A 24,453-nucleotide genomic window follows, 5' to 3' on the forward strand; every position below is an offset into this window, starting at 1 on the left:
AACACATTTTATAGTCCCAGGAGGTAACGGGCCCAATCAGAACAAATGCACAAATGTTTATATTGAAAGAAGGTGTTTTGAGTTATATAACAAGGTTTCATTCCAATTCAAGATGATTTGACTTTCAACACATCCAACAATATGCCTAATTTTGATTCCCATAAAAACATGTAAGGATGCAAAGGGGAAACCTGTACTGTAAAAATAGAGTGGAAATGGCTACTGTTTCTTTCATAACCAGGTCTTGAGAATGGGTTCACCACAAAGTGCTGAACACTGATGAGATTTTATAATGACCTCACCAAGTCTCTTCATTGCTGAGAAAAATAATTTTTTAACAACATTTATGATCCCTGTCATACAGTTAGGCATTCATTCTCCCAGGGAGCAGCAACAAAATAACCAGATACAATCCTAGTTCTTTAAGATTCCCCACAGAATTGAGTATCATCATGTAAGGGGATATGATTACAAACCCGATGAATTATGATAACAGCCTTGAAAAGGCTGGAAAGTAGCAATCAACCTTGAGAAATGAAAGGCTTAAAAGGGGCTAATCTTGCCAGCCAATTTTAGAAGCAACTCAGGAACAAGTCGTTTTCTGGGAGGTGCCATGGAATCCTTAGCAAGAGCTTCTGCATCTCCTGAGTGTATGAAAGCAACCACATAGTCAATCAGCTCATCTTTACCACCTCTCAGAGGGTCCTGCATAGCAAGTCCAAACAACATTAATAGTGCCACAGGAAGGAGGATGGCATTTCACTGTCACAGAAACATTTCTTAACAGGGTATTTCAAATTACTTATCAAGGGTAGAGTTTGAAATGACTCAAACAACATTGAGTCTCTATGAAATTTTCATCAAATTCAACTTTCCATATTGTTGTACATTTTGGAGATCTCAATCATAATCCCATGAGACAGAAGTACATATGGTATCTTAGCATGCCCCATTCTAGTGTATATGATTCCAGCAGCCAATTTTAAACTCAAGGCTGAAGTCCTATCAAAAGTGGCTCTAAATGTTTTTCCTTTCTTCCACCCAGAGTCGTCCAATCACAACTAAAACTGTAGGAATATGAAGGCTCCTCTTTGACTCTAATACATCCTTCCCAGCACTAAATGACAAATCACTTCTCTATCTTAAACAGACACAATCCCCTATTAAAAGTATGGGGGCAAACCATGATACCATTAACATCTCTGGATGCGAGCAGAAATGGAACACCATTTATATTAATGATATGGATGCAAATCAGGCAAGGCAATATTATTTCCTGTGCTAGAGGTCTGATTCACTCCAAACAATCTTATCCTCACTATAACTTTCATTTGTTTAACCATCCCAATTAACAGTACATGGGGCATATTGTTGCATTTCATCAAATTTTATTAAGTTCTTATTTTTTTACGTCTAGATTTTCTCTTTAATTGTTTCCTTTCATGTATATTTCATGTACTCCTTAAATATCTCTATAATACCCAATTATTCATTAATGAATGAGGATGAAAGATTTTCTCAAACCTGCGTTCATGGTATCAGAGACAGGTTCCCTATTTCCCTACTGGAGCCTGCTTAAATAAAAAGAATTAAAATTTAAAATATATATATATCTGTTTTTCTTCTGGCCTTTTACTGCTGGAATCAGAGAAGGAAGTTCTTCTCTGTTTGGTTTGTCAAGAGTTTAGCCAAGAAAAGAGGGAGGGGATCAAATGGTTGGAGTGATCAAAGAAGAAGCACCTCTTCAACAGATGAAGCTTCAGAGTACCCACCCATGGAACTGGTAATCCAACAATTCAAACCACCACCCATAAGCTGAGTGGACAAAATTTCCTTCATTGTTCTCAGCCAGTGAAAGTGTTCATCAAAGACCATGGGAGATTTGGCTACTTGATTGGTGCAATCAAAGCACCAAACAAGGATGATCCAGCATTTTCTACATGGAATTCAGAGAATTCCATGATTATCTCATGGTTAATTCAATGGGAGCTAGAGATCGGTCAGACGTATCTATTTCTTTCAGAAACAAAGGATTGATAGGATGCGGCCAATGAAACATACTCTTACTTGGGAAATTATGCAGAAGTATATGAAATAAAAACCAAAATTCATGAGACCAAGCAAGGCACTCAAATTTTTATTTATTTTTTTATTTTTTGATAGATAAGTATATAGCAAGGCACTCAATATGCAACTATATTGGACATTCTTTTCAAGGGCTAAGAAACTTGAGGGAAGGATGAAGAGTGGAGGTAGTGTCTGGTTTGGGGTTGATTCTAAATCCTTTGAGATTTCGGTGGAGTCTCTTAATGGGAAGCTCTCTAGGGTCATCACTGAGAGGGGAAGAAGCCTCTCTTCTTGGATCAGATTTGGAGAGAGGGGTCTTTCCCTGCTGCTGGAAGGGGTGGAGACCTGCTGTCAAAAGGAGGGTTTGAAGGTTTTCAACAACTCTCGGCTCGAGGGAGGGAGAAGTTATAAGCTTCAGCTATGTAGCAATGAGGCAGGCAGGTACCTCTTTTGTTCTGTAGTCTTAGTGGAAGCAAATTGCTTCGTTTTAATCTTCCCCAAAGGGAAGGGGCTGCTGGGGGGTGGAATATTTTAGCTCAAAAGTTGAGAGCCTGTGGAGTGAAGCTCCCAGTCAAGGTAGAAGATGGTCCTAAACCACAGCACGACCCTGTTCAGAAGGATTTGCCTTTGAAGGTTGATAATGTGTCAAAGGACTGGAAAAGTGAGAGTGAGTCGGTATGGCTGCAGTTTGGGGGTGTTGATGCTTTCAACAAGATGCATATTCTCAACCGTTGCCTAGTGGGACAGTGGGGAGATTTCTCAGATGATGCCCCATTGCTATCTCCTTTGAAGGAGTGGGCTAGGTACCATTGGAGGTTAAAGGGGAACCTCTCTCTTTCCTCGATGGGAGGTGCTTTGATTTTGTTTGAGTTCGAAAGTACAAAGGAGGTAGAGAGGGTGCTACAGGAAGGAGAGTGGATTTGCAGTGGGCACGAGTGCTAGTCCAGACAAATGGGAGAGAGGCTCCGGGGAAGTTGCAGGTGGTGGTAGGAGACTTTTGTTTTACCGTGTACTTGTGGTGGGAGCTTGCACCTTGGGTTGTTGTGGTAACCTCTAGCAAGGAGAGGTTAGAAGCAGGGAAGAAGAAGTTAGAGGGTCCACGTGCGCCTGCTCGTGTGGGGTCTGAGGGGATGTTTCCAGAAGGTGAGCTGTCAATTACTAAAGGGCCGAGCACTGCAGAAACACTGCGTTTGGAGCAGTAGCCTTTTGTGGGGGTTGCATGGGAGGAAGGAAACTTGCCTCCTGTTGCAATCTCCTTTCCCCATGGGCTGAAAGAGGGGATTGTGGGCCCTTTTAAAGTGTGGCATGTGGTAAAGAGGAGGCCAGGCCCTCATAAAGAAATCCTGGCCCAATTAATGAGTTTTGGGCTGGGGATCGTAAGTTGGCCCATCCCACTTCTCCGCTAACCCAAAAGGGCTTTAGGGACCCTTTTAAAGCCTTGGCAAGATGGGCTCCTCCCTATGGGATCGATCTCTGCCCTAAGGAGGGAGAACTGCTGAGTGGAAGCTCGATGTTCTCCTCGAATGATGCCCTCACACCCATCGATGAAGCTCTAGTGGTGGAAGCAGCTTTATTCCAAGATACGAGGAACCTTTTCTCTTCTGCTTTGGGTTGGGGGTCTCTTTCTTCTACTCCTTCGTCTTCTGCCCTAGGGGGTTTGGTCGATGAAGCCAAGCGTGATTTAAGGATGATCTGTTGAGGGGTTTTGGCGATGAAGGTCGGTGAGATGCCCTTTGTCAAAGAGGAAGTCAGAGACGACCCCCTTGACATGATCACGAAGGAGGGGTGTTAGCTGAATCTTCTTTCAAATTGTGATGGCTTGGAGTCTGAAATCTGGGGGCAGGAAGAGGAATTGCAGTTAGCCTTGGTTAAGAACAGTAGCCCAATGGAGTTGGGGAGGGACCTTGCATGTTCTCAGGACAATTTCGAGAAACTACTGGCTTTTAGCAAAAATTTTAGGGTTTTCAGTGGACGGCTACAAAAAAGAAATTCTAGGTCTTTTTAGGAATTTGGAATTCCAGGCAAATAGGAAGTCTTTAGGGCAGGTGGTGAAAAAGGATAGCTCCGATGGGTCCAAACTTGAGAGGGACCTAAGGAAATTAGAATGTTCAGTTTCTTATAAGACAAATTTATCTAGTGGGAGAACAAGAAGAAGCTCTTCCGGGGTATTAGTTGAAGTGTGTCCATGAAGCTAAGAATTTTATCTTGGAACGTGCAAGGGATCAATGATGGGGATAAGCGTAGAAACATTAAATCTTTGATTCGTTCCCACTTAGCTAACCTTGTCTGTCTTCAAGAAACGAAGGTCCAACAAATGTCAACTTGCCTAGTGAGGAGTTTGGGTGTGGGGAGGTGTTTGGAGTGGGGGGGTAGTGGATGCTAGGGGTCAATTAGGGGGCATTTTGGTTTTTTGGGACAATTGAGTATTGGAGCTTTTGGCTATGAAGTTAGGTGCCTTTTCAGTCTCTTGTCGTTTCAAAAATTGCAAGGACAATTTTATTTGGATGTTCACAGACGGCCTTGTTTTGGCTAAGGAGAGGGATGACTTTTGGAATGAATTGGGTTCTATTAGATGTCTTTGGCACAATCCCTAGTGCGTGGGAGGGGATTTCAATGTAGTTAGATTCTTAGAAGAAAGGAGGAAATGTTAAAGATTATCAGCTTCTATGAGGCACTTTTCTAAGTTTATTAAGGATATGTGCCTTAGAGATCTCCCTCTTTCTGGTGGTCTGTTTACTTGGTGTGGTGGGTCTAATAATGAGTCCGCCTCCTGGTTGGACCGCTTTCTTGTTTCTAATGATTGGGAGAACCATTTCAGTGGGTTGTTTCACAGTACCCTTCCAAAGCCAGTTTCAGATCATGCACCAATTTTTCTGGATGGTGGGATAAGGAAAGGCAAGACACCTTTCAGATTTGAGAATATGTGGTTACAGGTGGAAGGTTTCAAAGATCTTATCAGGAATTGGTGGGAGGGGTACAGTGTTCAAGGGTCTTTTAGTCATATACTGGCTATGAAGGAGGTTCTCATAAATGTGACCACCAAGAAACTGGAGGCCTTGGCTTAGTTAGGGTTGTGGGATGCGAAGGAAAGAGCCCTCACAGTGGAGGAAACTAGAGTTAGAAGGTGTGTGGTGGAAGAGTTTAAGAAATGGGCAGAAATGGAGGAAATCTCGTGGAGGCAAAAGTCTAGAGAGTTATGGCTAAAAGAAAAGGATAAAAACACTAGTTTCTTTCACAAAATGGCCAATGCTCGTAGAAGAAGGAACTTTATGGCCAAGCTAAGGGTAGATGGTGTTTTGTTAGATGGGGAGGATAACATCAAAGAAGCAATCACAAATGCATTTCAAAGAATTCTAGCAAAAACAGGGGAGTGGAGACCGAGTTTAGATGGACTAGCCTTTGACTACCTACAGCGTGCAGATTTTGAAGTTTTGGAGACCCCTTTCTTTGAAGAAGAGGTCCTTGAAGCTTTATCCAATTTGTGCAGAGATAAGGCTTCAAGCCCGGATAGTTTTACCTTGGTGTTTTGGCAACACTGTTAGGACTTTGTGAAACCTGAGGTGATGGGCTTTTTTGTTGAATTCTATGGTTTAGGGTCTTTTGAGAGGAGTTTGAATGCTACGTTCTTAGTCTTAGTGCCTAAGAAAGGGGGGACAGATGACCTAAAGGACTTTAGACCAATTAGTTTGGTTGGAGGGCTCTACAAGCTTTTGGCTAAGGTTCTAGCAAATAGGTTTAAAAAGGTGGTGGGCTTCTTAGTTTCAGATTTTCAGCATGCCTTTGTGGCAGGTAGACAAATTCTGGATGTTGTGTTGATTGCAAATGAGGCCATTGACCGTAGAATTAAGGATAATTTAAGAGGTGTCTTATGCAAGCTAGACATAAAAAAGGCTTCTGACCATGTTAATTGGAATTTTATCCTAGCAATAATGGAGAAAATGGGGTTTGGCTCCAAGTGGATAGGATGGATCAGATGGTGTATTTCAACAGCGTGCTTCTTTGTTTTGGTAAATGACTCCCTTTCAGGTTTTTTCCACAACTCTAGAGGGCTGAGACAAGGAGATCCCTTGTCTCCTTACTTGTTCATTTTGGCGAAGGAGACTCTTTCCCACTTGCTCTCTAGGGCAAAGGAAGATAGTTTCATTAATGGTTTTCTAGTTAGAGGGAGGAACAGTGTGGGAGTGGAGGTGTCACACTTGTTCGCAAACAACACACTAATCTTGTGCAATGCTAGCAAGGAAAACCTTGAGTATCTAAGTTGGGTTTTTATGTGGTTTGAAGCTTGTTCAGGGCTGAAGATCAATTTGAGGAAAAGTGAGATAATTCCAGGGAATGTCCCAAATTTGGAGGAGCTTGCAAAGTTTTTAGAATGCAAGGTGAGAACAACTTGAAACACCCCACTACTACCACCACAACTTTTTCTTGTCGGCTAGACTTACACCAAGAAGACCGCCCCCCTAAAAACACAACCTAGAAGGTCACTAGAAGGTCACTTACAAACCAACTCCACCCACTACTCTGACTTTGCACTTTTTTGTTTGAACTGTAGTAATTAACCAAGCATTCCAACTTTCGAAGCTCCCTAACCAGACAAGGCGTGGAAGGGGGACTCCTTTGCACCACTTTTTGGATTCCAACTTTCTCAGTAGGGCCGCAATTTCCTTCTCATTCTCATCCATTGACAAACCTAAAAACTTGCTAAACAAGATGAATTTCTAATAAGAGATATTAGAGAGGCTCTCTACTTCTGATGGGCCCCTACCAGGGCTCTCAAACCCCAAAGCCCCCTCCTTACCACTCACCTCTAGGATCACAATCTAGACAACCTTGGGCTGGTTCTCTAGGGCTTTCACAACCACTTCTTCAACAGATAACATACATAAAGGCTTGTAAACGTCTTCTAAAATACCCCTATCTTGCTCCCTCAATGAAATCAAACTATCGGTCCTCCCCACAAAACAGCCATCATCAATGCACAAAGAGAACGCCGAGGAAAAAGAACCTCCCCCCAACGGACCATTTGGAATCGACGACTTACCGGCTAGGAATCTTACCATTTCCTCCACGAGATGCTTGTCAGTTAGCAGGAGAGAAAGCGACGAAGACGAAGGCATCAGAACCCTTCCACCATCAACGGGGCAATCGTCTACAACATTGGGAGCCAAGAAAGCCCTCTATCAATTAAAAGCCTCCCTGGTCAAAGCCTCTTAGCCCAAACTTACCCAACCCACCTCAAGAGGCCCACTTTCTAAAAACTCATCCACCAGGCCTCCACTACAATGGGCCTTCACACTGCCACAACCAAAAGGAAAATGAGCTCCAACTGAAGAGTCAAGACCCAGAGTCTCCCTTCCACTAATAGCCTCACGTGAAGCCCAATCCCCATTTGCCCCCTCAGTAAGGAGCTTGGGCTGCAGTTGAGTCAGCCCCTGTAGAAAGACCAGCAGCCAGTTGGGCCTCTAAAGTTCTGGGCCCAAGGGCCTTTACAATACCTTTAACTGGAAGGAACTCATGGTCCATGCAAAGAAGCCCATTGGCCAGAAGTTGAACCTGAGCTCAGCCAGCCTGAGCTCAGTATGGTTCAGCCTGTCAAATTTTATGCTGAAGAGGCTAAATTTGGCATTACCCAACTCAATTTGCATCACTAGCTGAACATTGACCAAGAAATTAATTTATTATTAAGAATAACTAGGATCAAAAGTGGGGATAGATCAATAATTTTTCTATGGGTTAATCACTACTTAGACTGCAGTACATACAAACTTCAAACTTGAAATATAAATAATAAGAAGTTGAGCTTGGCATGGTTCAGCCAGACAATTCTCAGGCTAAAGAGACTCAATTTGGTGTTAGCTCAGCCCAATTTGCACCTCTTCCTGCTTGAAGATGACTAAAGAAATTAATTTATTTACCAGTCGCTACTAGGCGTACAAGTGGAGACAGGTAAATTACTTCTTTTTTCTTTTTCTTTTTTTCCTTTTTAAACTTTTTGAACAACAACAGAAAAAGGAAAGAATATAACCAATCATCTCTTACTTGAAGAAATAAATCTGTATGAGTTTTTCCAGGTAAATTACTTCTTTTTTCTTTTTCTTTTTTTCTTTTTTAAACTTTTTGAACAACAACAGAAAAAGGAAAGAATATAAACAATCATCTCTTACTTGAAGAAATAAATCTGTATGAGTTTTTCCTTCATATAAAATAAGTTCAGCTTCAGCACCTACGCCTTCAAGCGCATCTGCAAAAGCTTTACTGCAAGAAACAGAAGTTTAGATTCAAGAATTCACTATATAGGCCATGAGAAAAAAGAAAAAAGAAATCATAAAATGGGACAAAACCAGGAATAGTCCACTGCAGCACTATAACATATCTATCTCCACTTAAGGTTTGAATAACCAAGGAGAGAATTTGAGTTACAATATAAAAATAAAAAGCTATTATGAAGTATATATATACTGACATCAGGGAAGATGCACATGTGTATAATATACCAGACTAAAAAAAAATCAGCAAGGCCTGCTATGGAATTTATCTGGATGAAAGATACCTAGAAATTCAACTAGGACAATGCATACCATCTGAACAATCAAAGCTTTTCAATTCCGACAATAACAAAAACTTATGCTCTTAAAGATGGTTCCAGAATTATCTCAAAATGCCTGTAACATGTTGGTATGGTTGCAACACATTGACAAAGTGCTGGGCTCAAAAACTTCAAAAATTTGATTGATAAGATTACTTTATGCTTAACCGATATACGGTAAGACACATAAAATTAAAAATTATTTTATATTTGTATTATTTTATTTCATGAATTACATCATGTGAGTCTGATCAGAAATTTAATGAGCTTAGTAAAGTTTTACAGTTATATCGTTCATTTAGACAGTTTATAGAGCATCGAACACCCAGCCATCATCATAGAAGTCGACATGATACGAAGTTAGTGAACCATCCTATTTTGAATGATTTGTTTGTTTACTTAGATAAACTTCATTCACATTTTTAAAAAGCCCTTTGATTTGATCATTTACTTAGATAAGCTTGACTAGAGCACACATACATCTCTGATGTGCTTAGTTATAGGCTTACAGCAGACAAGCTACAAGCCTACTAAAATTCATGTTTGAGTATCCATTGCATTAGTAATACTCCTTGAGCACATTATATATTGTAAGCATGGGTGCTAAATTTTTGGGACTTCTTGTGTAGGAAGGACCTCTCATCCTTCTAGTGGTTTCTTTTGTTTCTTTTTTCTTTTCTTTCTCCTGTATCTTTCCTTCTATTAATATATTTCTCTTTGTTTCTGATCAAAAAAATAAATTTTTAGGACTTCTACCTAATCTTGACACAAATGTTCCTTGATTGGGACAAATTAATTTCTGATTTCCAAAGTATTGTAAGTAATTTGACCAGTCATTCTATAAATTTTTCATAGCACTTATTTTAAAATTCAATTCTAAATTGTGAGATTTTGACCCATTTCAAGTTTAATCTTACTAGCTCAGAGAAGTACTTAGCCAAAAATGTCATGTAAGGACTAGAATAGTCAAAGGCAACCACCTAGTGGACACTCTAATACATGCCCATGAAAAAAGGGTGTAGATATCTACACCACATGTTTAACAACACTGAAGGTACCTCTTCAGTTCTCAACACCAACAAAAGCGTATATACATCATCTGCTCAGGATCCTCCTAGGATACTCATCCAGCCACATCTCAAACATGCAAATTAAAAACATTTAAGGACCACAAGAAAAGTCAAAAATCAAAATATATAAATAAAATCAAGTAAAAGCATTTCCCACAATAAAAGTAACTCGTGTGTTAGATATCAACATCAAAACTGGCCCTGATTGACTCAAGATTCCTTTGTACACTCAGTATACCATTTTCTTTATTATCCCTGAACCAGGACATATGAAGAGCACTATCTATAAGAATGTGCATTCTTCTCAAATTTGAAATTAGAGATAATTAATTAGAGCATTGTTTGGCAGAGCCATAGACTAGAAACAGAAAATTAAGGTTCATTTTAGGGAAGCACTTGAAATTATATGTATAGCTGAAGAGCATTCATTTCAGAGGAGAACAAACCTGGAATCTGATGGTATAGAATTATCCATTGTTCCATGGAAAAGGATAATCCGTGGGAGGAGAGAGACAGCACTTCTAACGGTTGGGTCTTTTATCATAATTTCAGGAGAAAATTGTGGCAAAGATTGTTCCCCCTCCATAATGCTGTAATAAACATGTAAGAATATCAGTTCCATCAAGAAACAAATCATCACAGACAAATAAAAATAACTAAATTGACATTAGTGGTGTGATTGGTGACTAGTGATATATCATTCTGGAGTACCTTAAGAAGGTGGAGCGATACAGGCCTCGACTATGGAAGTGATCGACTAAGTTGAATAAATTGTACCTGTTCACAGAGGTTGAAGTAGAAATTTCTCAAATACAGAGCTATCAATTAGTAGATATATAATAGTAGTGGACTGATGATATATATATTTTTTTATCAGGTGGACTAATGATATATAATATATATTGCTGTAAAGAAAATGTTTAGCACATTGTAGACTGTGTTCTCATGCATAGTAGGAGTGTTTTAGAAACTCATGGTGCATATCTGAAAAACTAAAAACAATATCTTTGTTGAAAATTAATGTTCAACAAGCATGACAATTTCAGAGCATCATCTGCCAAGATATGGTTGCATAAAAGAGGCCCAAACCTGTGCATGAAGGCAAAAGGTAAGATAAAATCAAAATGACATAATCCCCAAATTCAGTTACCAAGCCCTTGAGACAATCAATGGTATAAGTCCTTCAGTTGAACCAAATACAAGCCATAAACATTTGCAAATGCAAAAGAACTGACACACCACAAAATTTCAAATAGAACTGTATGACTTCTAAATCCAATTACAGTTGAAAGTTTCCTCCTCACCAAAATGAGTCATTGGGAACAGTTTCAGGTTTAGCAGAGTACACAAGGTATTAACCATTGGAAACCGCAATTTGGTAAAGACACCACCAATTGGTGTCTATTTTTTTTATAGGAAACAACAATGAATTAAATTGAAAAAAGATTTAAGAAGTACAAAAGAAGGATGAGGAATCCTCCCACAAAAGAGAACTAAACAAAATGAATACCAAAAGAAAATAGCTATTTGGTAATTACACAAAGCTAACTCTCCTTACTAGTCCACACCCTTGGAGCTACACACCACTGACCAATCTAGTTGAACCACATTAAGGGGAATGCCCTTAAAAAACATGGTGCAAGAAGCCCAAAAAGAAGCAAGCAAATGAATGGCATCCCATAGAACCTTTAAATTCCTTACCTTATCCTCAAATATCCTAGCATTTCTTTCCCGCCACACAACCCAAATCAAAGCAATGCATACAATTTGCCACAATACTAGGCCTCTCTTGGATTTTCCAAAACCCTTATAATTGATGGTCATCATGTCAAAAATGCTCCTCGGGGGACCCAATCCATCTTAGCTATTCAAAATAATCTGTGCCACAACCCCATCGTTAAAGGACAATGTAAGAAAAGATGATCTATTAATTCTCCATGCTTCATACACAACTTACAAATGTTAAGACTGAGAGCTTTGTAGGGTCTTCTCAACTGTAGCAAATCATTAGTATTTACCTTCTTGTATGCCACTAACCAAACAAAGGACCTAATCTTAAAAGGGACTTGAGATTTCCAAACAAAATTAGTAGGGAAAGCTAGAGATGAATCAACAAGATGAGACAATGTTAGAAAGAAAGACTTGACTGTAAATAACCTTGAAGAAGATAAAGACCAAGATCTCACATCTAAAACTGATGGGGTTAAGTGCAAATAGGCAATAGAAGACATGAGTCTTTCTAATTCTTCTACCTCAAAATCAAAGAGGTTGTGACAAAAATTAAAGTTCCAAGAAAAGGGATGAGCAACCCCAAGAATTGAAGAGATGGAAAGATTTTTTAACTGTGACTATTCTAAATAGTCTTGGAAATTAGGATCCCAAAGGTTGGTCCCCCCACCACAAGTCTTCCCAAAAATGGATTCTCTCCCCATCTCCTACCACAAACTGAGTGTACCTGGTAAAATCCTGAAAAACCCGTGCAATAGCCTTCCAAAGGCAACAATGTGACCACCTAACTATAGTGTTGGCATCTCATCCATTAATATGTCCCATATATGCTTAGAATGACATGGTGCCACAAAGCAAAACTCTCCTTAGGAAACCTCCATAGCCATTTCCTTAAAAGAGTGTAATTCCTTAGGGAAATCTTCCCAAACCTCAATCCCCCTTTTGCCTTCGGTTGACACACTAAATCTGAACTAATAAAATGATCTCTCTTACACTCCCTAGCCCTTGACCAAAGGAAATCCCTTTGCAATCTCTCAATTTTTCCAGCCACTGTAGTGGGAATCTTAAACAAGGATAGAAAGTAGTTAGGAATGCGGGACAGACATGAGTGGATAAGAGTTATCCTTCTTCCTAAGGATAAATAAGTCTTTTTCCACCCATCTAATCTCCGTGAGATTCTCTCAATCACTGCATCCCAGAAGCCACAAGCCTTCGGGTTCTGTCCTAGGGGAAGACCCAAATAAGGTATTAGCCAATCAAAAGCCTTGCAATCAAGCGTCAAAGCCAACCTAGTGAGATGATCCTGATCCAGGTTGATTCCAGAAAAGGTACTCTCGTCAAGATTTATCTCGAGTCTAGAAATTTGCCTAAACACTAACAAAATAACCTTAACAATTTGTAGTTCTTCCACATTGGCCCTAGAAAAGAAGATGGTGTCATTTCAAAATTGCAAATAGGACACCCTTGTTCTATTCCTACCTACACTGAAGCCCTCCAACAAACTCCTCTCCCCAACTCTCACATCATCCTACTCAACGCATTAGCTACAATAGTAAAAAGAAAAGGGGATAGAAGATCACCTTGTCTTAATCCTCTAGTTGCCTTGACCCACCCTTTGGCATTTCCAATTACTAGGATTGCGAAAGAAACCGAGGACAAACAACCTCTCATCCAGGTCCTCCATCTAATAAGACTAAACCCCTTCCTCTCCTATACATGGTCCAAAAAATCACAATCCACATGATCATATGCCTTTTCAAAATCAATTTGAAAGACTACTCCTTCCTCCCTTAAGCGTCTTTTCTCATCCACTATCTCATTGGCTATCAAAACTGCATCTAAGATTTGTCTCCCCTTAACAAAAGCGCCTTGAGTAGAATGGATAGTTTCATGTAGCATACCTCTTAATCTCCCTAATAGGCCTTTGGCTATTATCTTGTAGAGACATGTGATCAAACTAATAGGCCTAAAGTCTGAAAAAAAATTTGTCCGACTTTTTTTTGGGCACTAGAGATATGAAGGTGGCATTAGTACTTTGATTAATTATCCCACTCCTGTGAAACTCTGTGAACACCCTCACTAAGTCCTCCTTGATCACATCCCAACAATCTTGAAACAATGCAATGGTAAAAACATCAAGCCCCGGCGCCTTATCCCTATCTAATTGAAAGATGGCTTTACAAATCTCTTCTTCAGTAAAGAGGGAGTCTAACCTAGAATCATTCTCTGCTGAGATGGGGGACCAATCTAAACCTTTTACTCTCCAAGACGCTCTAAGGGGGCTCGAGTAGAGCTTTTCAAAAAAATGTAAGATCTCCTCTGAGATACTATCAATATTATCCAACACTAAACCTTTGTCGTCCTCCAAGATCTTGATGAATTTTCTATTTCGTCTGCCATTAACCACCTTGTGAAAAAACTTTGAATTGCAATCCCCTTCTCTTACCCATTTCACCCTAACTTTTTGTCTCCAATGTACCTCTTCCCTCAACAATAATTCCTAACTCCTTTTTTGTCAAAGCTCTTTGTGTTGTAAGTTCAGGAGAAAGATTCCCTTCTTGCTCAACATCAATGTTAACAATATCATTAAGGTTGTTTTTTTTCCTTTCCTTTTAACTCTCCAAATGATTCCTTGTTCCACTATTTCAATTTGGACTTAACAAATTGTAACTTCCTCATAAACTTGTGACCTTCCCATCCATTACCCTGAAAACCTCTCCACCAACTTCTAAAGCAATCTTTGAAATTTGGATGTCACAACCACATGTTCTCAAACCTAAAAGGAGTTGGTCCCCACTTAAATGGATTGATGTCTAGAACAATCAGTCAATGATTCGAGGTCTATCTAGGAAGAACTTTTTGAAGGCTTTTGAGGAAAAATTTGCTCCCACTCATTTGAGTATAGAAACTTGTTCAATCTCTTACACACTGGGGATTCTTGCATGTTTGACCAAGTGAAAGAGGCATTCCGTAAACAAGGGTCAATTAACTCTCTCTTATAAATCCATCAAAGCCCCTCATATTAGGAGTTAAACTAGAACCTCCCAACTTTTCTGAAATTCTCCTTGTGACATTAAAGTCACTGCCCACACACTAGAAAGGAAACAATAAGCCAAAAAGGTCTAAGAGTTCCACCCAAAAATCCTTCCTAAGTAAGGAATTGTTTGGAACATGAACTAAGGACAGCCAAAGGGATTCAAATCCATCCAACAAAAACTTGACTGAGACAGAAAAGGAACTTGTTACCACCTCACTGCTTAGTTTCTTTGAGTCCCTAATAATCAACACCCCTCCCGAAGCCCCACAAGCCGAAAGAGAAGCCCAATCCTTATTCCTAACCGTCCAAACACTACCAACAAACCTCCTATCACACAACTCCCTTTTTGTTTCCTGAAACATTACAACATCTGGGTTCTCATGTCGCAAAAAATCTTTAACCACCCTTCGATTTTTCCAAGAACCCAATCCCCGTATATTCCAGCTTATGATCTTCATGACAAAAACCACTCTATCCTTAATCCTCTAAACCAATTCCTATAGATCTCAAATACCTAAGGATGGTTTGTTCTTCCGCCTAGAATACACTTTAATGTCCATAGAACTTAAGATCACATGAACTCTTAACCATTTTGCTGGGAGAAAGACCCTTTATTTGAAACTCACCTAAAGAGGAAAACTCAACTTCAACCGAGCATTCTAAAAAAAGGTTATGGGCCTAGCTAGGCATGCTGGGCAAGGTTTTAAGGGAGTTAATACCCTCAGACACTTGGTTCAAACAAGCTAACTGGGACCCCACAACCTCTAGGTTAGGATTGCCAATAGAATATTCACATATACGCCATCGTCATTTTTTTTTTTTTTTTTTTAATTCACTTCAGGTACTACTCACAATTCCGTTAGTGAATTGGGAAGAGTGGGATCATAAGAAAACAAAGGTGGGTGTGCCAAGACGATGGGGGAAGAGCTGAAATTCATGACTAAGATAAGGGAGATGAAGATATCTCTTTGTTTTCCACTACCAACAAACCACAGGTCCCCACTGAGGATTGCCTTTTTTCTCTGGTTACTAGACTAGAAGGAACAACCGAGATTGAAGAACCACAATGACCAAAACCCCCAAATCCCTCTACGTCTCATTTGTCTGCAATGTTAGAAAATCAGCAAAATTTTGCCTTCCCCTCTAATTGAATAGTTGCCTTAAGTGAAGACCTTTATTGAACATGGCATTCACTATTTCTCGCATCACCACCCGACGATGAAGCCCCTTCCCTAGAACTTCTTCTTCAAAGCCCTAATCGACAACTAGAAATGAGAGGACTCAAGCTGAATCTTCACGCCTTCTGTGCTCCCACTCCAAACGCAACGTCCCATGATAGAACATCTTGTGCTGAAGTTAGGGCTTCCTGCAAGAAAGGCCCGCTATGTCTTCGAGGCCCTTATCGGAAATCAGAAATTGGAGGACTAAGACTTTTCCATAGCTTCTTTGAACCAATTTTTGGCACAGAAACCCCTAGCTAAGAAGAAGAGGCCTTTGAGACTATCGTCCCCTTTGCAATTGAAACAGGCAGAGAGGAGTCTTCTCTACGTAAAGAACCCTTCCCAACTTTAGGCTAAACTCCACCCATTTCTTGGCCCAAAATCGTCAATGGGCTTTCTTTTAATTTATTTCCCCTCTCCTGGCCCACTTTTGCTTCCACTAAGGGTCGAGGTTCTTGAGAAAAATGAGCCCTTCCCTTCTGCACAATATTTGAAGCCCGGTACCAGTGCTTGAAGCTTGAATGGGCCTTAACCCTTCCGGCCCAATCTTCACCAAACGTCCTTGGCCTAAAGGACCCATTACCCTCTTTAGTTGAATTCAAATTAAAGAGAGAGGAGGGTTGGATACAGTTGTTTCCCACAAACGCACTCCTCTTGCCACGCGTCCCCTCAAAAGCAACCTCACCCTTTTGACTTTCTACTCTACCTTGAAATCTGCCAAAATCCCCGTTAAAAGACCAACCCTTAGCCATTGGATTATACTTCTCAACCATCCTTCTGCCACCTGTCCATGAGTGAGACTCAAACCTCCCCCGAGTCGACTCAGCCATTCCTCTAACCAACCTTTCGTCTTCAACTCCAACCACTACAACTAAGATTATAAAAACCCATTCACCATCTTTCACTTCAATCAAAGCAGGAAGAACTATACATTCCTTCATAGATATTTTCACCCTTGCCTTAGAAAGATCAAACAATTTCGCAATTCGCCAATTGATCTCTACCACCATCCCTCACTACTCCACAATTTTCTTCAGATGTTCCTCAGACCATAAATGGAAGGGCAAACCCCGCAATTCAATCCATCCTTCTTTGAACCTCCCTAAAACTTTTGTGTTTTCCCTAGGAGACCATCTTCTCAATTGGACTGTGTACCCTCCCTTAACCTTGAAAAACCTTAACTCTTGAAGAAAGGAGGCTTCCTCAACTGTTTCTACAAAAAATAAACCTTTTCCTGCAAAAAAAGGGATGACAGTCACCACGCTTTTCTGCCCTAAGAATCTTGCCCAAGCACAACCAACCTCAGCCCAATCAACAAAAGATGCGGGACACTCACAAACCACAACTCTCGCCCATCTTGGAGCAAGACCTCCTCTCTTTGGTCCTTCCTCTTTGACTACACTCACAAAGGACCGATACAAAGGACCCACATTTTTGTATTTTATACTTTCATCCCTGCACTATCTTTTCTTTTCAGCTATATTCGAGGAGGGGACCACCAACATTGAAGACAAAGCATTTTTTAGTTGTTCCCAACCCTTGCCTTGCTCGCCCTCAGGGATTACCAGAAGAGTTGACTTTCTTTTGGAGGCAAACTCTCAAAGCCTGATAAACCTACCATAGTTTTTGAAGCATACCTCCATTAAGTGGACTCTGGCCTTTCCTCTATATTTTCTGTTGAAACCCATGTAACTCTTCAACTCAACAGCCTTGGCCAAAAGTTCAATCAGCCAGCCAACCTCTTCCTTCTCAAAGCCTAAAGAGAAAACAGAGCCTTTACTATGCTTTGAAAGCGAACACCAAGTACCACCCTCACCTTCAAACCTGACCAGGAAAGTCTTCCTTTCCACAAAGAACCTCTGCGTCCTCATTTTCCAAAATGGATGAAATTTCTGTTAATTGGTGTCTATTGGTGTCTATTGGTGTGTAAACTTTAATACAAGGATAATACTGCCAAGGTTAAATCCACTTCCCCTGCTACTTTGTAGGTTAATATCAATAAAACCTGAATAGATGCCTGGAAAAGGAATGTTATCATGAACACTGTGGGACTCAGAGAAGGTGCCCTGGGATCCAACCAACAAAAAGATTGCACAAGGAGTTTTATGTGGCTCCCTGCAGGACTGTGCAATGAACTAATACATGAGATATTAAGCAAATAAATAAACCACAACGATGGTCTTCTCTCCATCAGAATTCTACTGAAAAATGGTGGACAATTTAAAAATGAAGCCTAGGTCCTGAAGTTTTTTAAAACATAAAGGCTTCATGAAGAGGATTTCCAAAAATTTATAACGACATAGTGAATAAATATTTACCCTCCAGATAAACCAAAATAAGCTTTTATCTGAGAAACACTCCAAGACATGATATCTCCTTCCCTGGACTCCTTGATTGCCTGATTTAGGAGAGCACAAGCAGAAATATGTGCACCAGCTGATTGCCCCATTAGATAAATCCTATGCACATAAATATAAAGATCAATTGCATAGTTAGAAGATGAAACATCATGTAATAAACGATAAATGAGAGCACTACCTGTTGGGGTCGCCTCCATATTCAGCAATATTGTTGCACACAAATGAGATCCCCTGAGAAACATCCTTTACCATATCGCCGATGGTCCCCTGAGGAAAATTTCTGCATACAAATTTCCACTGTAAGATGATCTGGATGAGTAGACTCAAGACAGGATTTATGCATGTAATGCAAGTGCAACAAATGCATAAATCATTATTTAGTTAAGAGATAGTGCTGATAACATTAAAGGGAATGAATAGTTGAAGAAAAATCTCCCCTGGAAATAGAATACAATAAGTCATCTTTAATTATTTTCAACGCCAATTTTGAACATGCATTAGTTTAACTGAGTGATCATTTTATGAATAAGCAAAAACTTATCACCAACAATCTAGAAAAGAGTAATTGTTTTGGGCATTAATGAACAGATATTTAATTAAGTTCAAGATTTCAAGATGAAAGTATTGATTAAACATGAAAAATAAATTTTCAAACAAGGCATCTCATGCCTTTCATCTAATTTTCCATTTGATTTGATTCTTAATTCCCCCCAGGAAGAAACCACATGCTCTTAGCGATCAACACATTCTGACTACAGTGTTCTACAAGTATCATGTTATCTTTACACAATCGAGTCTTTTGTAGGACATTGGCCAATGTAGACCTGAGTTAATGTAGATTGTTGAATATGATACAATAATACTTGACAAAAGAATTCGTTTCTGATCAAAAAAAAAAAAAAATACTTGACAAAAGAAAAAAAAACCATCACCGGTAGTCGATGCATGCCACCATGATGTCTCTTTCTGCTAACTGCTGTCCTAGAAGAGAGCCCCATGCTTTGTACCTAAATCAGGACCAAACTGCTGAAACTTAAAAACAAAAACAAATTACCAGCTTCATATGGTGAAAGATGATAATTGTGGTCACAACAGTGACTTACACCAAAATATTTGGACACAGCAAAGAGAGTCAAATGGTCATGAAACTGTCAAACTAGCAATGCCAAATTAATCATCAGTTTCCAGCATGTAGTAAGCACTCCCTAACCAAAAAAAGACGATGCTCCACTTAAGTTCTATAAAATAATTTTCTAACCTGGGTCTCAAAGCTCTATGTTTGATTATGGCAGAGAAAAACTTAATATTCTTCCTTGATTTTAGGTAAGCACTAGTTCTATTAGGGGCCTAATGTAGGACAACCCGGAAGGTAGTTGCCACAATCAAATTGGGTGGGCTACTGCTTCACCCTTTTAGGACTTACGAAAAGGATGAAGAGTTAAGATTATGGCAGCAAGGAAAAAAAAAAAAAAAACCTAAATTCTCACAAAGGCCTTTTAGAAGTTTCATCTAGAAGAGAAAGAGTCTCATGACAGAAATTTTCAAAGTATGCAAAAATAAATAAATAATAAATAATAAATAAAATTAAACCATTCTATTCATTCCCCTTCAAGTTGGGGTGTGTGTATTCTCAAGACCCAGCTTGGAAAACACGATAGAAAAAGGATCCTTTCCAAAAGATCAAGTAAAAGTATCTTCAAACTGATCTCCAATTTAGATGTGCAGAGTTATTACTTTCTTTATGATCAACTTCTCTGATAAAATAATGGGCAACCTTAAGGTGTTTAGTCCTTTCATATTTGGACTTCTTGGCAATGTGAACAGAAGTCTGGTTATAATAATGCATAGTCATGGGCTTTTCAAGAGAAAATCTAAGCTCTGGTAAAAAATTCTAGATTCATACTAGCTCCTCACACATGAACCATAGCCCTACATTCTGCTTCAGTACTACCCCTCACTACTACATTTGACCTTTCACTCATCCAAGTAACTAGGTTACCACCCATAAAGGTATAAAACCCACAAACGCACCTCATGTCATGTTAAAGAATTGTTACTAGTTATTTGGTCAGGAGTAGTTTAACCTATTTGTTTAGTCCTTTCATATAACATGGGGTTATTGGCAATGTGAATAGCAGTCCGGTAATAAAAATGCAGTCATGGGCTTTTCAAGAGAAAATCTAAGCTCTTGTAAAAAATTCTAGATTCATACTAGTTCACACATGAACCATAGCCCTACATTCTGCTTCAGCACTACACCTCACTACTACATTTAACCTTTTACTCATCCAGGTAACTAGGTTACCACCCATCTAGCTACAATACCCACAAATGCACCTCATGTCATGTTAAAGAATATTAGTCATTGGGTCAGAAGTAGTCTAGTTTTTTTGTTTTATTTTTTTTTTAATTTCTTTTTTCGTAAAAGTCTATGTATATGATCTATACTCTTTTCTTGATGAATAAGACACTATTTAGTATTTTCTTTCTCTCAGTCAACATGGTATCAGAGCAAGCTTGATCCGAAAACCTAGCCCTCTAAAAAAAAAAAAACCTGTTGCTACATTACAGTTATCTCCAATAGTAGTGCCTATGTGATTGGTTGTATTGTGTGATACAAATATGGGTTAGTGATGAAGGTTTCCCAACATCCCTTTGTTTCAATTTGTTAAGTGCAATAGTCCCCATTTTGCCCCTTCAGTAATTAACAAGTACGGTAGCAGTGATCACAAATTTGGAGATAGTGTCGGTATCTAAATTACTTCAGTAAAGCTAAAGGGACCTAATTATTTATTATGGGCTAAAGTCATGAGGGTGTATATTGGGGCAAAGAGAAACTAAAACATCTCGTAGAAAATCCTTCTCCCTAGGAATCTAAAAGTTTCGATGAGTGGCAACAAAATGACTTTATGATAATAACATGGTTGTGGAATAGTATGGAACTCTATGTTAATACTATTTTCATGTTTTTAGAAACTGTGAACCAAATATGGGATGCATTTAGAGATGCATCCTCTCAAGAAAAAAATATTTTGAGAATTCATCACCTGTAGGAAGAAATTTTTGGGACAAAACAGAATGGGAAACCTTTGAGTGAGCACTATGCATCCCTCAAAGGGATATGGGAGGAATTGAATGTTTATCAATCATTGTCTGCTGATATTCAGGTTCAAAGAAGCCAAAGGGAAGAGTTTCAGGTAGACATTTCTTTCTAGCCTCGATTCTGAATATGCTGAGGTTAAACGTAGTATACTTGCTAACATGAAGTTACCATCTCTTAGTATTGTTTAAGCTTGTATTCAAAGCATTGATCTACAATCTTTTTCATCTGAAAATGGTGTGAAGGATACTTCCACGCTTGCATCCATAGGACAAGGTAAAGGTGGCGCTCTTATTCGAGGCTGAGGCCTAGGTTTAAGAGGAGGCAAATTTCAGCCCTTAATCCAGTTTTAAATCACGAAAGAGTTTGCCATGGATCTTCAACTCCCCTAGGCGAATTTTCAGCTCTTCAAACTTGTTCTTATATTCAATCACCATCATGCCGCCTTGCTTAAGGTTGGTCAATTGATCATAAAGATCACTTGGTCATCTTATGGTAGGTATTTTTGCTTTAAAATCATGCTTCTAGTGCCAATGAACAATTGGTAGCTGTCCCAAAATTCTAAATTGTTCTCCAAACCAGTCCACTAGATTTGAGTTCGTGCAAAGAGTTTCATAATAGCAAATTGAACCCATCTTTCATCCGAAATGTCAAACCAATCAAAGTACCTCTCTAAGGTAGCAAACTACTCTAAAAAGGCTTGTGGGTTAATTTTTGCAATAAAACTGGAACTTTTTTTTTTGTAATATCACCAGCCATGTCATGTTGATCATCTACCAATCTAACTCCATAGCATCATTCACAATATCCAAGAGTGTAGTTTGAGGCCTTTTAAGATGACGTGTAGTCCTAAGATTAGTTTTAGAAGACAGATTCGAACTGATCCCTTACTTCGCATTCTCCCCAACACATGCTCCCTTGTCCTTAGAGTCACTAGTTGCTGGTTTGAAAACCTTGTTGACTAAACCTAGGTAATAACACTTCTTTGACTTGAGATTTCACCTTTTGTCGCAATCTATTTGATGAGGAGATTGTGGATCTTGAAAGACTATTGTCTCTACTTTCCAATGTTCATTTATCTCCTTCTATTCCAGATGCGAAAGCTTGGATTATGTCCTCTTCAGGAGCTTTCTCAGTAAACACAATTTTTTCAGCCTTATCCAATTTCTCAGATTCTATTCCTTTCTACCTGGGTAATTTTTTGTGGAAGTCCAAAGTCCCTTCTAAAGTCAAGGTCTTTGTTTGGTTGTAGCACATAAGAAGGTAAATACCAATGACATGTTACAGTTGAGGAGGCCTTTCAAAGCCCTTAGCCCCGATTGGTGCATCCTCTGCAGGGGAAGTATTGAGACGATTAATCATCTCCTCTTGCACTATCTAATCACTTTGGGTTTGTGGCATAGGATCTTTTCATAGGCGGGGATGGATTGGGTTCAACCAAGCAGTATTTGCAATATGATGGTGATTTCCTTCAAGTGTTTTGGGAATTCTAACAGAGGTAGGACGCTTTAGAGGATAGTGTGCATCTCTTTGTTGTGGATTGTGTGGAGGGAGGGGAATGCTACGATTTTCAAGGATACTTGGAGGATGCTAGAGTTGATGTGGGATTCACTTCAGTTCTATGTTTCTTTTTGGGCTTACTGTATAGACATTTTTAAACCCTATCCTTTGAGTGCAATTCAACTTAATTGGTTGTCAATTTGCACACCTTAGGGTTGGGTCTACAGGATATGGGTTCATTATGTGTATAAGCCTTTTGTCTTTTTGTATAGCCCTCCTTGTTTAGTGAAGGTTTTCTCAGTTTTTTTATCAGGCTTGTACATCTTGGGGAGGACTTCTCATCCTTCTCAATTTTTTCTATTTTAATACAATTGTTCATTTCTGAACAAAAAATTAAAAAAAAAATCTTCAATATTATGAAGCTTAACAGCTTGTGACTCCTGAATTTTTGGGCTTCCAAAGCATCAACCTTCTCCATAATCATTTAGAGAAATTATCACGTTGTCAATTTGTTAGTCTTCCTCTAAAGCTTTGACCACTTTTAGTTGTCATAATACTTATAATAGGCTCTGATACCAAATCTGATATAGGACCTTAAAATTTCAAGCATTATACAATTTTCTAGGGTTATAAAATAAGGTAAAAAGAATAAAATGGTGGTTGGAAAAGAAGAAAAGAAATCATTAGGAATCGCACCAACAGTTTTACAAGCAATCATACCCTTAAAGGAAGCATAATAGATGCTGAAACTTTTTATTAAAATTCCTGTTCGTTTTATACATTGAAGACTACATAGGTATATGTAACTCCTACGAACCTTCCCTAATAGGACAACTTTCTTAATTCCTTATATTTCCTTACCAAAAATAGGAAAGGATATAGGAAAGTAATGTTATTCAGAAACTAAAACAAATAGAAACTTTATTAATACAATAGAAGCCTAAACCAAATAGAAACTTGACAAAAAGTCAATCACTAACTAAAATAAAAACCTAATAAACTAACTACAGCAAGTCACAAAAGGAATTTAAATCATAATTAGTGTCCCAATTTAAGGCTTAGGTATTAGAACCAGACTTTCCCCTTCACTTGTAAGTCTTCAAATGATATTTTTTCCAACAACATTACCAATCACCTATTCTCAATTTTCTGCCATCATAAGCTTGCTGCTCATTTTAATTTTGCCTTCACAAAGCGATCCTTCACACTTTAAGGCATACCATGCCACTCAAAGTAACCTTTGATGGACATAATCCAATCAAGAAAGAATGTTCATTCCATTTTCCAAAAAATTCAGTAACTTCAAGGTGTATGTTCTGTTTCAGATCATTACCTCTCTTGAAGTTTTTGAATCTCTCTACATCCATACTTTCATGCCTCTGATTGTGCCTTGTGCTCGATTATGCATGGGAAAAACTTACCTCGTTCTTCATATGGTCTGTTAGGTGGTGACCAATGATGTCGAAAGCTCATACCCTCATCTTTACTTGTTTCTTTTTGTTGACTCGTTACCAATAACTTTGCTATTGCGTCAAGCATATCAGTTTTATTATGGTCTCTTGTTAGGATTGTTGTGTTGTAAACATTTCGTTCGAGCATTTTGAAGTAGTATCTTCACTACCATAAGTATTTTTGAAATTCATGCTTGCATTCCCATCCATTAGTTGCATGCACCTTTAAGTCATGAACTTTCGCTTTAATGCCATAGTTAATGTAGGACAATCTTATGGTAGTTGCCCAAACCAAATAAGGCAGCTAAGGTTTAACTCTTTTAAGATTTAAGTAGTG

The 24,453-nt window shown here is 39.0% G+C and overlaps 1 protein-coding gene across 2 annotated transcripts in view; it reads right to left on the minus strand.

Moving 5' to 3' along the window:
* Positions 1-251: 251 nt before the first annotated feature.
* LOC117931196 (isoprenylcysteine alpha-carbonyl methylesterase ICME-like) overlaps positions 252-24,453 on the minus strand; it is a 51,523-nt gene continuing 27,321 nt past the window's right edge. Inside the window, exons 5-11 of one of the 2 annotated variants that reach the window (XM_034852107.1) lie at positions 18,998-19,072; positions 18,244-18,345; positions 18,024-18,164; positions 10,432-10,497; positions 10,167-10,310; positions 8,229-8,319; positions 252-705 (exon numbers count right to left, since the gene is read on the minus strand). In XM_034852107.1, coding sequence (XP_034707998.1) covers positions 544-705; positions 8,229-8,319; positions 10,167-10,310; positions 10,432-10,497; positions 18,024-18,164; positions 18,244-18,345; positions 18,998-19,072 — 781 coding nt within the window. In that variant the 3' untranslated portion in view covers positions 252-543. The remainder of the gene's footprint in view (positions 706-8,228; positions 8,320-10,166; positions 10,311-10,431; positions 10,498-18,023; positions 18,165-18,243; positions 18,346-18,997; positions 19,073-24,453) is intronic. The other variant, XM_034852108.1, reaches the window with a different exon arrangement.

The sequence above is a fragment of the Vitis riparia genome, chromosome 14 (genome assembly GCF_004353265.1).
Source record: "Vitis riparia cultivar Riparia Gloire de Montpellier isolate 1030 chromosome 14, EGFV_Vit.rip_1.0, whole genome shotgun sequence".
In the NCBI taxonomy this organism is placed as follows: domain Eukaryota; kingdom Viridiplantae; phylum Streptophyta; class Magnoliopsida; order Vitales; family Vitaceae; genus Vitis; species Vitis riparia.